Source organism: Clytia hemisphaerica, unplaced genomic scaffold, assembly GCF_902728285.1.
Source record: "Clytia hemisphaerica strain Z4C2 unplaced genomic scaffold, Clytia hemisphaerica genome assembly, whole genome shotgun sequence".
Taxonomy (NCBI): Eukaryota; Metazoa; Cnidaria; class Hydrozoa; order Leptothecata; family Clytiidae; genus Clytia; species Clytia hemisphaerica.
The window spans coordinates 227,690-243,063 of NW_027103497.1; the positions used below are offsets into that span (position 1 = coordinate 227,690).

The following is a 15,374-nucleotide window of genomic DNA, read 5'->3' on the forward strand; positions in this document are numbered from 1 at the left end:
ACCTAGCACACCCGGTCCCTTTTCAAATTCATAAGGAAACCGGGTTATTTTAATTATTTTCGGTTCACGGTAAAAAGGTCTACTAAAAAATTCCTCGCGTACAAAATGTTGTTGTGATTTGGGCATCTTCGTTGAAAGCATGCTAATTAGTTTTTAGTGATTACTACATCGTTAAAGTGTTCTTTTCAAATATAAGTAATAACAGTTCACATTTCTCATATTATATTAACAATCTGTGACGTGGATAGAGAGAGAGAACAATTTAGTGATTGATTTATTAACTTTGGTATGTATTTGTTTATGTTTGATTTTTTATTTCGAAGACCAGCCTACAGCTATGTCGAGATTGCAAGACGTATGTCGATATTAAACGACTCTACGGTATATTATAGCTCCAAAATTGACATTTTTCAAATATTATGCATTATGCATTATGTTTTATGCATTTTAGACCTGCCGTATTGTATTGATGTAACTGCAGGTAACTGCCTGAAAATAGATACCAGACCCGATCGGTCGTGGCTTCTTCACAAAGACGAAAGACAGATCTGGACTTATTTCGTACTTTCCAGTCTCTTGTTCGTAGTTTTTCTGACTTTCTGGTTTGTGAGCTATTTTTTATGTTTTCTAACTTACCGACTGACTTACCGACAGATCGCCACTGGCGGGATTTGAACCCACTAAATGCAAAGTTCCGATGTTTTGAAACCCATTGCCTTATCCACTGCGCCACAGATTCATGCCAGAATAGCGCTTCTGACGGCTATTTATATTGTACAAACTGCAGACCAGACTGTATTAAGAGAAAATCACAAAAGAGTGCTTGTTTCGAGCTCCAACCCTAACCCTAACTGATAATAACCCAATTCCTAACCAATCTGATACGTAACCACACCCAAACCACACCCATACCCAACCCTACCAGGTCGCCTGCAGGTCCTGACACTATTCCCGCATACCGGATCCGAAAAATAGATACATGTCTTTCGTCTTTATGAAGAAGCCTTCACCGACCCAATCAATCCAACTTTGTCAAACCAATCAAACAATCGAACTAATTGAACCCCATCGAACGATTAAAATTCGATTAAAAAAATTAATCTAACCTAATAGAACACTCACAATTTTTGAAGCAATAGCAGTTTGATTAGTTTGATGATATTAAATCCTCATATCTTCCCTCGCTTGCAAAAACTTTGTCCTGGCACGTGATTGACATTTCGGCAGTTCCCAGACTTGACAGCTTGACGTTTATTATTGTATATACCCAGATATACCCTGATATTTGTCTATTCGGAATAAACCAGTATGGATTTTGTGTGACTAACGCCAAAGATCTTCGGGGTACAACTGAAACGTTTTTGGCGCACAGCACAAGTGTTTCAACTGGTATTCCAACGAAGCCATATTTTGGTTTGTACAGAAATTTTGCCCGCTCAAATCATCACAACAAAATGGTCAATCTCACTAAAGCAAAACATTGCAGCCACGGCTGTTTTTAAAAACAAAACCCCGTGCTACATGATAATCTCATTTTCTTAACTTTTGGACCCATTTGGAAGTCTTTGTAATACAGATCATTTGGCAGTGTAGTTGCAGCCTATACAAGAATTGGAATCTAAGGTCTGAAGTCGTAACTCCTTGCCAGTGACCCCGTAGAGAAATTTTTAGTTGGCAGACACTGACTTTAGGTTGGTTTGGAAATCGTTTTATTTTGAAATGTAATCTTCACTTTAGATGAATACTTTTATTCATTTGGATTCATGAAAGGTTCAAGGTTTGTTTACTTTTTATTTCAAATTATTTCATTGGTTTATTGAGCTGCAATAGCTGATTGAAAAACGAAGATTTTTGATAGTTATCAGCGTGGGTTTGGCTGCCATTTTGAATTTCGATTTTTTTTCTCCCGTACTCGGCAATTTAGAGGTTGTTCGTAATACGTGATTTGGCTTACGCGCAACACTTGTGACAGGGTACTTACAAAGATTGTTTGATTTTCAGTTGGCGTAAAGTAATAATTCCAGCTCGGCGTGAATGACTCCATAATCCATCGATTTTTAGCTTAAGCTCGCGTTAATTTATTAATCATGTTGGCGCATGCGCCTCTTTTCCCATCTTGCACCCATATTGAAAAATTGAATGTTGGTACAAAAGAAATTTTGCTGGATGTGAGGCTTGCTGTACGGAAAAATATCTTTGGCGCGAGATTTCGTGAAATCCATACTGGGGAATAAAGTCTGTAGCCCCTCTGTTGCGATTTCGCGCGCAGCCAAGTGGAGGAATACAGGATACAGGAAAAGTGTGTAATCCGTTATTGGAAGTAATTTCCCGATTTACATTCTGAATTTGGCTTTGAAAAGAAGCTGATATACAGTGGGGGAGCAGCACAAAAACTTGTTGAACAAAATTGGTATATCAAACTGATCGAACCGAGACCCATTGATCAAACTTAATCGAACACTCGCAATCTTTTAAAAAATCTTATAGTTCGATTAATTTTTTTAATCGAACTTTAATCGTTCGATGAAGTTCGATTAGTTAGATTGTTCGATTGGTTCGATAAGTGCGATTGATCGGGTCTGGTAGATACCATCGTTTTGCTATGGATTTTGGCATCAATTATAATTGCAAGGGGGGAGGGGCTACATTCAAAAAGTACGTACATCTCTGCTCTGAGGGGGAGGGGGAGGGTAGATGCACAATCAAAAACGTATAAAAGTATACATGGAGGAGGGGAGTGGTCAGATAGAAGCTTGTGGTGTTGTGGTGTTTACTTTACTTTGTGGCAAAGAAATTTTGACCAACCACAGGCAGGCAGAAATATTGATTTTAGAGAAGTTTATTCCATGCCAAGTGTTACTCGCGAGAGTTTCTTTCTGATGGCTTCAGCTGTTTTGAAAACTAAAATAAACGGCCTGATGTTGATGCCTCTGGCACAAGTGTTTCAACCGGTATTCCAACAAAGCCATATTTTGGTTTGTACAGGAAAAAAAATGTAAAAAATATTTGGGTTTTTTTTAAAAGCAAATCGAATTGAAACTGTCATTTTCTTGAATTTACTGGCAAGGGGCTGGTCTAAAAAGCAGGGTAACCAATTTGGGTAGCTAAATTAGACTTTTTTCCACAAGCCAATGCAAGCACCAAACAAGGTGTCCCAAGCATCATCATCATTCATCAATGCTCGAACCGCAGTTGAGTCCCAAGCATCAGCACCCCTTCGAAAGTGGGAGGGGGGAGTTACGACCTAAAATTTTCCATAAAATGGAGGGGGCTGGAAGTACACCACTTTTTTAGGGGAGCTAATGCACTTGGGGGAGCTGAAATCTCATCATTTAATGTAGGGCTGAATACTTCAGTTTTAATGATTGGCTTCAAAGCTCATGAAGCTGAAAAATTGGTGCAAGATCTTTATATAAAATGAGCAACAAATTTTATCTTACGCTTTGAACTGCAACACAGTTTACATTGAAAAACAAATTTTTGAAAGTGCCGAGGGTCAAAAACTCTGGGGGCTACCAAAAAATTCAAGTCTTTGGGAGGACTTAAAACTCAGGGGAACCTAATTTTTTCCTGGGACCTAAACCCAGACTGACACTATGGTGTTATCGGTCTGGTATGTCTGGTACTCGATAAATCACTAAAGAAAAAAGTCTGGTCTCAAGAGATTTTTAGTTTTTTATTGATGTTTAATGTTAAGTCGATTATGTGCATATTTTGCTTTTCAGCCTGCCTAAATAAAATTTTTGAGATGTTATCAGCAAAAAAATTCAAAAAAGAATAATTAGGATTTCTGATGATAATTTCAATCAAAACACTTAATGAATACAATTTTTAGGTGAAAATTTAAAGTCTTTTTGATGAGTAGATTTAAATAACATTTTTGATTTTTATAAGGCAATTTTTAACACATTTAACCTTATTATTTTTTAGATTTTTAATACATCTAAAGAACTTTAGATTAAGTTAAGTCCTTCACTACATATGCACACGGTAATGGTGGATGGCTGAAAGAAGAGTTGAGCGAAGGGAAAGAGATCTGGATTCGACTATTGAAGTACTTTCTGGAAGTAGTGATAGTGAAGATGTTGTAATTGTTGGCTCCCAGGTGAGTTTATATTTTTCTAATTTTGTCTAAAAAATAATGATAATATTTCTAACTCGATTAACGAGCATTATAAAGTAGTAGTAGCATTTCTTAATTAGATGATATTGTTGTTTGCAAAAATTGATTACTATACCATAACTATTAAGTTTAAAGAAAGAGTCTTTTTTTCTCACCTCTTTTTTAGAAAAGGATAATCAATTTGGACCCTGAAACACCAACAAAAGAAGACTCTCTCATAAGTATGTTTTTTTGTTTTTCGAACTTTAAAACTTGATAAAATATTTAATTTTTTTCCCGTTAGTGCTTTTCTTTGATTTGAATATTCGATCAAAAGTACTATCATTTCAATCCAAATGTATAAATTCTTGCAGCTATACTCCACTTCTAATACAGGAGATGGAATCTGATAATACTTTATAACTTTAAATTTCTTCCAGTCAAAACATTTTTAAACAATATTAAGGTAGTGCAAATTATCACCTGTTTCTTTTTCACTAGATCGTATCAAGTCTTTGGTTGTGAAAAAAGCCTTGCCAAACAAAATGGCAGAAGACGGTGAAATTCTGTCAAGTCCTGATGTGGCAGATGCAGTCGAAATCACTCTACATGCTGATACTGGTATCTCATCAGATGAAGATCTGCTCGGTGGAGATTCTCCTCCTAAAGGTCTGATTGACTACTAATGAACTAAATACCTTGGGGTCATTTTAATGTTGGCTACTTGCTCTTACTAGGGGAAATGTTAGGACTAATTTTTTAAGCCCATTTGTCAAAAGTTGCCTTTGGGTATAAAAAGAAGAAAAATTCATGTAAAAACCCTGTGGCACTTTTTTCAAGGCTGCCACGGGTAGGGTGCCACCGCCGCTCTGCCAGTAAAATCTGATTTCAAAAATTTTTAAAACATAGTGAAGTGACCCCTCATTTGAAAGGTATTTTCATGCTGGTTAAGAAAATCAATATTGTAAGGGTGAAAAACACTCTAACAAGCTAACAAGTTTTAGCATGATTTTTTCTTCTTTTTATACCCAAAGGCAACTTTTGAGAAATGGGCTAAGAATTTATGCCAGTTTTGCAAAATAACATCCCCCCTACTCTTACTTTCCGCTGTTCGTTAAGCAAAGAGAATTCTAGAAATCTCTGCATCTTTTTTCTTTTTCCTATATCTGAAAATGACCTTAACATAACAGTGTACTCAGCATTAGACAACCCCATTAACTTGGTTTAAATTGCTTTAAGAGTTGGAATTTTATGTTTTTACTGATCTTGCTCTGAAAAGTACTTTTCCAAATATTAATCCTTACCTTCTCTCTCTACTAACAGTAAAGAAGGATGTCACACCTCCCCCAAGAAAAGAAGAAAGCAGCAACAAACAGGAGAAAAGCACCAGTAAATCAGAGAAAAGTAGTAGCAGTAGTAGACCAGACAAACGTGAAGACAAGTCATCATCTAGATCGAGTTCAAGCGGCAGCAGTCAACCGCCTCGCCTTCCCACACAGAAACTAGTTGGAGCTGTAAGGGAAGTTGATGAAGATATTGAAATGGACCATTTGGAAATTCTTGCTCCACTTCAAGGAAAATCTAAAGCCAAATTATCAAAATCAAAGGTTTTCGAATACCTTCTCTTAAATTTCCATCTTAGAATCAGTTGTTATCGTTAAAATTTTTACTATTAATTTGTAGGACCCTGAAGAAAATTAGTCTTCCCTGCAACTTAAATTCTTCTTTTTAGGAGAAGAACAGTCCAAGTAAATCAAAGGACGGTCGAACGAGTGGTAAAATCAGTCCGATTGACACCGGTCGAAAGCGAGGACACGAAGATGATAGTCGGAGAACCTCGGATAACGACAATGAAGACCGAAAACGAGCAAGCAAAAAGTCGTCGGCAAACGAAGCTGAGGATATTCGCAAACAATTGTTGATGAAATTAGGCCGAGAATCATCGAATAAAATGAAAGATGAACGATCTCGGGAACGAGATTCGAGGCGGGAGCGGGACGACAAAAATCGACCGATTAAAGTCACAAAGGATGAAAAATCTTCTACCGAACGACAAAAAGACGATCGACTCGTTGATCGGCAAAGAGAGGATCGTACGATTGATCGTAATCGTGAGCGTGCTCTTAAAGACAAACAATCATCGTCAGATCGTAATGATCGTAGACGTAAAGAGGAGGAAAGCTCCAATCAGAAACCAAGGAGCGTAATTAATAAAGATGTGAATAGAGACACTTCTACTAAATCTAGAACTGAAAATTCTGCGTCAGATAGAAAGGACAAAAAGAAAGATAAAAAACGTGAGCGTGACGAAAAAGAAAGAGATAAAGACAAATCGAACAAAAAGAAGAAAAAACGTAAACACAAGGAAAGTGATAGTGCGGACGCTAAAGGAGACACACCAACACAAGACGAAGTGAAACTGAAAAAATCGCCGGACGCCGAAGAATCTAAGAAACGAAAACGAGTAAGAGAGCCCAGTTATGATGACATATCATCACCTGAATTTAAAAAGAGCCCGCCCATTTTAAAACCCGACTCTAAAGACGCCACTTCAGATTCGGAACCACCCACACCACCCTCTTCAGTAGAAATGACGCCTTCACGATCGCCAACACCTGAACGCTCGCCTACGCCTGTACGCAAGCGGACGTACTATCCAGCTATCGAAGGATGTAGAAGTGTGGAAGAGTTCTCATGGTTGAATCGAATTGAGGAAGGAACTTATGGTGTAGTGTATCGAGCAAAAGATAAGCGGACAGGTATCTTTGTACTTTCTATTGACAAATGAATAAAACTCTTTCTTTATGTTACCGGCCAAAGTTTACAAAACACCCTTATTATGCGTGGATTGACTGGCTCAGTGGTATGAATCACGTCTAGAGGTTACATTGCACGAGTTTTTGGCGAATCAAATAATTTAAGATTATAGGCGTGATGCTCTAAAATTCATCCCATTCACCCTCGCCTCGCCTTGCCAAGCTAGCATGCCTCCATTTCTTTACAAAGAATCTACTATTTGAATAGTTTTTTAAAATTCGATCATTGACTCGCCTGACTTCTTGCTAAATATATTTACCATCAAATAGTTATTGTATCGGTTGATGAAATCTTACGTTTCAACCCAAGGGCTTTAGGAATTCCCTTTGAATTTTTCAGACGAGATTGTGGCGTTGAAACGGTTGAAAATGGAAAAAGAAAAAGAAGGCTTTCCTATCACTTCTTTACGTGAAATCAATACTCTGTTGAAAGCACAACATCCTAATATCGTCACAGTTAGGGTAAGTCATTTTTCAATATATCAAAACAATAATTTGTCATTCTTTTTCTGTGTTTCATCATTGAAAGTGTTGTCAAATTAATCGATGCAAAATGTACATGTGATAAATGTTGCCTAGGTATGCAAACATTTTGCCTGTAGAAATTTCATGATTTTCGAATTTTGGCCTTTTTCAGTGAAATTTGTGCCTCTGAAAAAAAATATTACATTTCGGGAAAATTTCAGTTTACGCAATTAATTGTTTGACTAAGCTCAGCTAAGCTCAGTATTTCTGTGGGTCTGAAAGTTTGGTGTCTCATATGTGTCGATTCGTAAATTTAGTTTCTTATTTATTTGCAGGAAATAGTAGTTGGTAATAACATGGATAAAATTTACATTGTCATGGATTATCTTGAGCATGATTTGAAATCGCTTATGGAAACCATGAAAGAACCTTTTCTTGTCGGTGAGTTTTTCCTGTTCCCAATTTTATTCTTAAGATCTGATTTTTTAATCTATCGCATCATGTCAATGCAGGTCTGTAAATAAAAACATTTTCCAGATTATGTTTAAAATGTAATCCAGGATTTGACTGACTAGCTTCCTTCACATTCCTCAAAGCTTGTACAAGTGAAAAAATGGAGCCAATGAACATTTGACTGTAGAATTTTTGGATCAAGGTTCCAGAAATAGGATTGAATTTAATCAGAGTTAAAGTAAAATTTAGTTAGAGTGGTCAAAGTTATTTTTGCCTTCCTGGGTTATTTTTTACAACAACTTTAAGTAAATTGCGGTGTATAATATTTCGTTTATGCCGTATGCATGCCTAGTCAAAGTTGATACAATATTTTGTTATCTCCTTAATCTGTGTTAACAGGTGAAGTGAAGACACTGATGATTCAATTGCTGAAGGGTGTTCAACACATGCACGATAACTGGATCTTACATCGAGATATCAAAGCTTCCAATCTACTCCTCAATCACAAGGGTATATTAAAAGTAAGGACCGAATTTCTTCTTCCAAATCAAGAGGATATATTAGATATTTTATCCGGGGAGTAATTAAAAAGCTGCCAAATTTGCCTTGTTTTGGGGGCAAATTTGCTCTGTTTAGGGGTAATTTTGAATGTCTGGGGGGGGTCAACTGATGCATCAGTGTGCAAAAAATCTAACGAGCCAATCCCGAGAAAAATATTTGTTGTTTTTTCTTTTGTTCCAGACAAATTGTCAATTATTGATTTTATAATCTAGTAGGTCCGTAAAAGTATCACTTGTTTTATAATAGTAAATATTCATCCTTATTCTAGATTGGGGATTTCGGTCTAGCACGAGAATATGGGTCACCTCTAAAAAAGTATACGTCTATTGTCGTCACGTTATGGTATCGTGCGCCAGAACTGTTACTCGGTCAAAAAGTAAGGCTTTTTTAATTTTTTCTTTAAATGACGGAGTCTAACCTTTCTGCACACTAGGAATCTAAATTTTTCGTCTATTATTTCAGGGATTCTCTTTAATCAATGGTATTTTTTGTCTCTTCTCCTTGACATTCGCTTGGTGATGAAATCTTTTACCAACTAATTCTTTATAATGCATTGATGTCATCTGACGTCAAAACAATACTCTCAACTGAACGTTTATAAACCTGATGAAGAAATCCACTAAGGAGGTCGAAATATTGTTTGAAATAAAATTTATATGAAGAATGACTATTTGAACGTACATTAATGATTCAATACATACTCATCTGAAGTATGACAATTCAAGAACTAGTTCTTTATCGTTTTTAACGTAAAACCTTCCCATATTCCTTTCTTTTGTCTTCACTTTAACATGATTCTCACAAGGCTTTTCCATAGTGTTTGTTGTTTTTCAGGAATATAGTTGTCCGATTGATGTATGGAGTGTTGGTTGCGTGTTTGCTGAGCTGTTAACGATGAAACCGCTGTTTCCTGGAAAATCTGAGATCGATCAAATTAACAAGATATTCAAGGTTAGATATTTCGATTTCTGATTTTTCTTTTGATATTCTATCATTACAGATCTTTTCCAGATGAGATGGAGTTTTTATAAGATACTTTAATAATTGGTTATTTGAGGTAAGAATGACGCGTTCTTTAAATTGTTTTATTACTGGTTAACGACCAACCAAATCAAATAAGAGCTTGTAAAAACTCCATATCTCGTCCGCCATCTTTTAGACGAATACCAACCTTTCGAAGTAAAGTCAACTCTCTCTAATTCGAATCTCTTTTATTCCAATCTTTCTACGATGTAGACTAGCAAGCGTCTGTCTTTCCTTGGACACAGGAACGCGGGAATAGTGCTTATAATAAAGAGTTCTTATAAAAAATAGAAATTGTCGCGGGAGAGTGGATTGGAAAGACAGACTAGTTCCAAGTGGTGCAATACGGGATTTTGCTTCAATCTAATCTCAGGCAACGTTCCCTCGAAAAAGAGGGAAGATAAAATGAATGGACACGGCTTATTTTTTCTTCTATTCTCATCGCAATATTTGAGTTTCTCGGAGTTATGGATGAGAAAAAAGATATAAACACAAAAACAGAAAAACGTGGCGAGGACTTCAGAGGACTTCTCCAACTTTTTTGCTAGAGAAATTTTTTAATGCTTTTAAATGTTTATAAACACAGATTTAAACTGTCTTGGCATTCTCTATCTGAGATAATTTATTCATACATTGTTTCTGGCAGGCTTGGTTGGGACGTTGATTTATTCACAAAAACAAACAAACTCATATCTGCATATATGATCATACTTTCACTTTTTCATGTGATTGTTGTGATTGAAAGATTTTTTGATTATGTATGGTTATAAACATTCATGACATCTTTTAACACTGTGATCTTTGAAATTTTGTCAGCTTGGTACGTTGGTAAATCTATAGTACAAGTGCAATATTTATGACATTATGACACAGCTGAGATTGACTGCATGCAGGATACTATTTGCAGGGAATGTTCAATATGTTAATATGCTCACATTCATTGGGTAACAGATCACTGCTTTTTTCTATGGGTACAAGTTAAACCTGATAACCTTATCCCAGAGAATGTAACTCCGAAATGGCTACAGAAATCCTCAAAAATTAAGATGGAAAGTATGGTATTTATATAACATTTTTGGTGGTGCAATATGGTGTAGAAATGATGAAAAGTGAAGTGATAATTTGGAATTTAAAAATTGAATGCTTTTTACGTGGAAACAATATTCTGACAAGCTGACCACTGAGACACATCTTGGTTCTATTTGTGAATGAAAATAACAACATTTTACATTGAGATGACTGGTTTCCTGGGCTTTCGTTTAGCTGGATTTCACTACCTTTGACTCTAAATGGTAGATGTACGAGGATGTTTTGGGTTTTCACTACTGACAGACTTCCAGGGGGGGCACTTAGGCAAAATTAAGTACGGGGACATGCCGCTGACCAGGGTCCCTTTTTCAGACTCTTGAGATATCTGATATGGTCCCAAAATTTACTAAAATTTTCAAGATGTAGACAATTTTTAGGGTGGAAATTTAAAAATATTTGAATTTTTCGTCTACTTTAAGTCACTTTTGCCAATTTACAGGGTTAAAGTGGGAAAATATTTTGATTTTTTTCGATCGAATCATTTTTCGTTCTGAAAGGGTCCCAAATTTAACAAACATTCATATCTCACAGGGTCCACTTTTCAAACTCCAGCGTGGCACGTCCCGGTTATTCGCCAAGGTGCCCCCGGCAGACTTCTACCTTGTAATTTTGTGTTGTCCCCTGGTGTTGTTGAACAAGTTCAGACTGAAATTTATACGTGAAAGTCTTTCAAACCTACAGTTTGAAAATTTATGAAAATTTTGATTGGATTTTTGCCAATTTAAAAAAATCTACTTGGATTTGGAAGTAATTTTATGTAGGTACTTTATATAATTGTTATAGCAAAATTAAAGATCAATATGAACAAATACATATAATTTAATGTTTAGTAAAAATTGTTGCTTTTTTGAAAACATTTTTCTTTTTGGCTTCTACAAAAAAAAAAGTTTTCTTATGCCTGCAGTGGCCTGATCTATATATTTTTGATGCCGTTTTTCTAAAATATTTTCATCTTTTTCATTTGAAAAAGATTTTTCTCCTTATATATACCGTGAGATTGGGTAACTTGCATCAGTGGAGGCTAACATGCATAGCCCTCAAATGAAAGACCTGGCTGGTCTTTAAAATAAAAAGTTAAATCAAAACAAAAATGGTAGAGTAAAGATGCAAGCGGAGCTGCTTAGTTGTATTTTAATGACCAGCCAGGTCATTCATTTGAGGGCTATGCATGTTAGCCTCCACTGATGCAAGTTACCCAATCTCACGGTATGAATATTTTTGTTTTGGGGTACCTAGCTGGTAGGTACAGTCCAGTTCATATTCTTTTCATTCACAAAAATATCATACTTTTTGTGAATAGTTTTAACTCCTTGTCTTGTTGTTGGTATCTTATTAGTGCATTTATGCATGAATTATGGAAGAAAGAACTTTCAATTTTTTCAAAAAAAAGCTTCTAAATTGACTGATATTCCATTGTACATTGTACTCACCTTCTTTTATACTCTCGGGTACCTAATAGCCGGGGGGGCCCGCTAATTAATTTTTCGAAAATTTTCCACCCAGGACATTCTTATTCCAACCCCCCCCCCCCGCTTATTGATTTTTGGGAATTTTTTTTTTTGAAAGTTACCTCTTTTGCCCTAATTCTGCTATATCAGCCTCCTTTTCGAACATTTTCCACCCAGGACATTTTTATTCCAGTCCCCCCCGCTTATTAAATTTTGAGATTTTTTCCAACCCCCCTGCTTATTCCAAACCCCCCGGCTATTAGGTACCCGAGAGTAATACATTAAAATCCAAAAATAATCAGGATGTGAGTTTGTTTTGATTTGAGTGAATTGAATTTAGTTAAAAAATAATAATAATAATAAAGCATAAAAAGCACAGAGTTTTGTCTTACTTTTTTATTCCAATCCGCGAGAGTGAGTGCGCTGTTTTTAGTGAGCACTCCGCCGCGATATAAAAAGCACTCCACCGTTTATTTAGTAAAAAGCGCCTCTTGGAACTAGTCGTTGTATTCAGTGAACATATAGAAAAATGGATCCTATTGCAAGTTTAATCTGCAGCGAAATACAACGACGTGGTTTACTAGTCTATCTACGATGCGAACTAAAATAAGTATAAAATACTTTCTCTAATTCGAAGAAAATCCTTGTTCCTTGAAGTTCGAATTAGAGACAGTCATCTGTTTATTGAATTGCTCCTAACAGAAAAAATGAGAAATTTGTGGCACAAGTCTCTCTTGAGATATTGATTTTATTCCCTATCACTTCATGACCCCGGGAAAGCTCTCAGATATCCTTACAAGTAGTAAACGGATCTGACAACTCTTTTTATTCAATTGGTTTTATTTTTTTTTAATTTTATGTTGATGAATTTTCATTACTATATTTTTAGGAACTGGGAACACCGAACGACAAAATATGGCCTGGTCCACCTGCATATTCAGAACTACCACAAGTTAAAAAGGTAAGAAATTCTGCCAAAAATTAATTGTCCACCAAACATTTACTTTTAGGCTAAGAACCACACCCACCTTTCCCGTTCCCATCCCAACTGTGGCTTCCCTACTCACTTTCCTCTTTGTCCGAATAGTTTGATTCGTAATTTGATAATTTGATTTCATTTTATCAACCGCTCTCTTTTAAGATGAATATCGCACAACATCCATACAATAACTTGCGAAAGAGATTTGGTGCCAATTTAACCGACGTTGGTTTCGACCTTCTCAACAGGTAATTTAAAAATATATATATATTTATCGTATCGTATTTATGTTATGACGTGATGTTTTAAATATGGAAGTACCTACAAAAAACTAGAATTTAGGTATAACTAGAGTCTACTTCTGGCTGAATTTTGCTTTCTAATGATTTTGAGTCCAGTGAAGTAGAATAGGAGCATTTGACGAGGTCGCCATTTTGAAAGAAAATGTTTAAAATCCAAATAACAAAAAAGCTACATGAAGCTGACAAATATAATTAAGAATGACAAACAAACATCAATGATAGATTTTGAATCCCTTATTTTCAAATAAAAACATTGCTTCATTCTCCTTTTACCTGGCAAAAACAACGAAAATCTGGCGGGCTGTTTTACAGTCAAAAATAAAATTTGTGTTTCATCATGTAGTGATTTTTCATTCTTTAGTTTGTTGACATATGATCCATCCAAACGAATTACCGCTGAAGACGCATTGAAGCATGGTTATTTTGAGGTTAGAATGTTATAATGCTTGTCCATCCGGTTTACAGTTTTTCAAATGCTTCATAAAATTTATCTTCTTCAGTTCGAACTAAAGATGCTTTATCCCTTGAATATCGAAATAGAGAAAGTCAGTATATAGTTACCTTTTTTTACCGATGGGGAATTTACCTTTTTCTGAAAACTATTGTAGGAAATATTGCAGTTGTATGTCACGCTGATAGACTGCTCAATTTATGATAAGCTCTTATAAGCTCTAGGTATTTGATTTGAGACGGCCCTGCCCAAATATGCATAGTTTTTTAACGAATAGACGGAGACAAGTCTGTTCCTCTAAAGAATCCTGCATTGTAACACTCATGCGTAATTTGTCGTTCTTGAAACCATATGTAGTTAATTTCCGTGATAATCAAATGAAAACATAGGGGTTTTAGTCATTTATTTATTTAGACAGTCATTTTCGGTCGGGGTTGTGGATGACGACATTAATTGTCGTTTTTTATGAAATTTGTCGTTATTTTTGTCTATTTTTAGTAAATGAAGGATTCTTTAGATAAACCCCCTCGACTAATTATGTCTATTGAATATTTTCCTCAGGAAGCGCCGCGTCCTGTGCATCCTTCGATGTTTCCAACCTGGCCAGCCAAAAGTGAACTCGGTCACAAAACTAAGAGGAATGCAAGTCCTAAAGCACCTGAAGGCGGTGGCCAGTCAAACGCTCTCATGGTATACTGTTTGGGATTTTTTATATTTAGCACTTTTCATCTCCTTTTTGAAAAGTTGAGTTGATTAAATTTTTCATTTTTTCGACTTGATTATTTTCTCACATTGATCTTTAACCGTATTGGGCTATTCCATGAAAAAATTGTAACCTCTATGTTGAGGTACGTTACCCCTACGTTTTTGGGAAAGGTGACCCCCTGGATTCTTGTTTCAATTTTTCAGAACCTTTTGGATTTCTTTTCTCCTTTTTTGGACCACCCTGGATATTTGACCCCGTTTTACTTACCATCCTGGATTTTCCACCTCATTTTACTGACCATACTGAATTTTTACACTCGAAAAACCAGACCACCCTGGACGTCACACCTCCTCAACATAGTGGGTACAGACTATTTCTGGAATACCCCTTAATAGCCCATTTTCAAAAGATACATTTGCTGCGAACCGATTCCTATCAGTTTCTGAATTGATCACTTTCCAATTGATAGAAAAATACAGTTGCATGAATCAATGATATACTTAATGAACATCAAGGTTCTGGTACTGGCTTATCATGCTCAATTTTGTTTCAGGGCGGAAACGAAGGTGGTTTTCACATGGGTGGAACAACAAAAGGACCTTCTGCTAAAGGACATGGGTTCAATCTCAAATTTTAACTGGCAAAGATCACAGATCACAGAAACTGTAAATATTGTTTTTACCAATGGAGATTTTGTTATAACATTGCTTGAGCAGAATAAAGTAATATCTAATCCAGAGTAGACATGAATTTGTATGAAATCTTCTATTCAAAAAGAAAAGAAATCACATCTTAACTTTTTTATAAATGAATTTTACACTTGTGAAAAGTTTTTCGTGTTCCCCCACTAAGACTTTGGTATACCTGAAATATTCTTTATAGTCAGCCGTACCAGATGTAAATGAAATGGGTTTGAATTTACCATCATTAAAATTTCGGAAAATTAGAGTTAATGGTGACAATGTAATTATTATATAAA

The 15,374-nt window shown here is 35.8% G+C and overlaps 1 protein-coding gene across 1 annotated transcript; it reads left to right on the top strand.

Moving 5' to 3' along the window:
* The first annotated feature begins 3,928 nt into the window (after positions 1-3,928).
* LOC136798733 (cyclin-dependent kinase 11B-like) lies at positions 3,929-15,207 on the top strand. The gene is made up of 15 exons (XM_067055390.1): positions 3,929-4,105; positions 4,290-4,344; positions 4,604-4,771; positions 5,426-5,709; positions 5,835-6,861; positions 7,259-7,380; positions 7,719-7,824; positions 8,236-8,357; positions 8,666-8,773; positions 9,232-9,348; positions 12,847-12,918; positions 13,099-13,184; positions 13,600-13,666; positions 14,251-14,379; positions 14,949-15,207. The coding sequence occupies exons 1-15, from the start codon at positions 4,001-4,003 to the stop codon at positions 15,030-15,032; spliced, it is 2,652 nt and encodes an 883-aa protein (XP_066911491.1). The 5' UTR covers positions 3,929-4,000; the 3' UTR covers positions 15,033-15,207.
* The last annotated feature ends 167 nt before the right edge of the window (positions 15,208-15,374 follow it).

Bases quoted from the DNA above. Each gene is read 5' to 3' on its own strand.
- LOC136798733 (XM_067055390.1), top strand. From the start codon at position 4,001: ATGGCTGAAAGAAGAGTTGAGCGAAGGGAAAGAGATCTGGATTCGACT. The intron at 6,862-7,258 runs GTATCTTTGTAC...TGAATTTTTCAG, and splicing joins AGCAAAAGATAAGCGGACAG to ACGAGATTGTGGCGTTGAAA. The intron at 7,825-8,235 runs GTGAGTTTTTCC...CTGTGTTAACAG, and splicing joins GAAAGAACCTTTTCTTGTCG to GTGAAGTGAAGACACTGATG.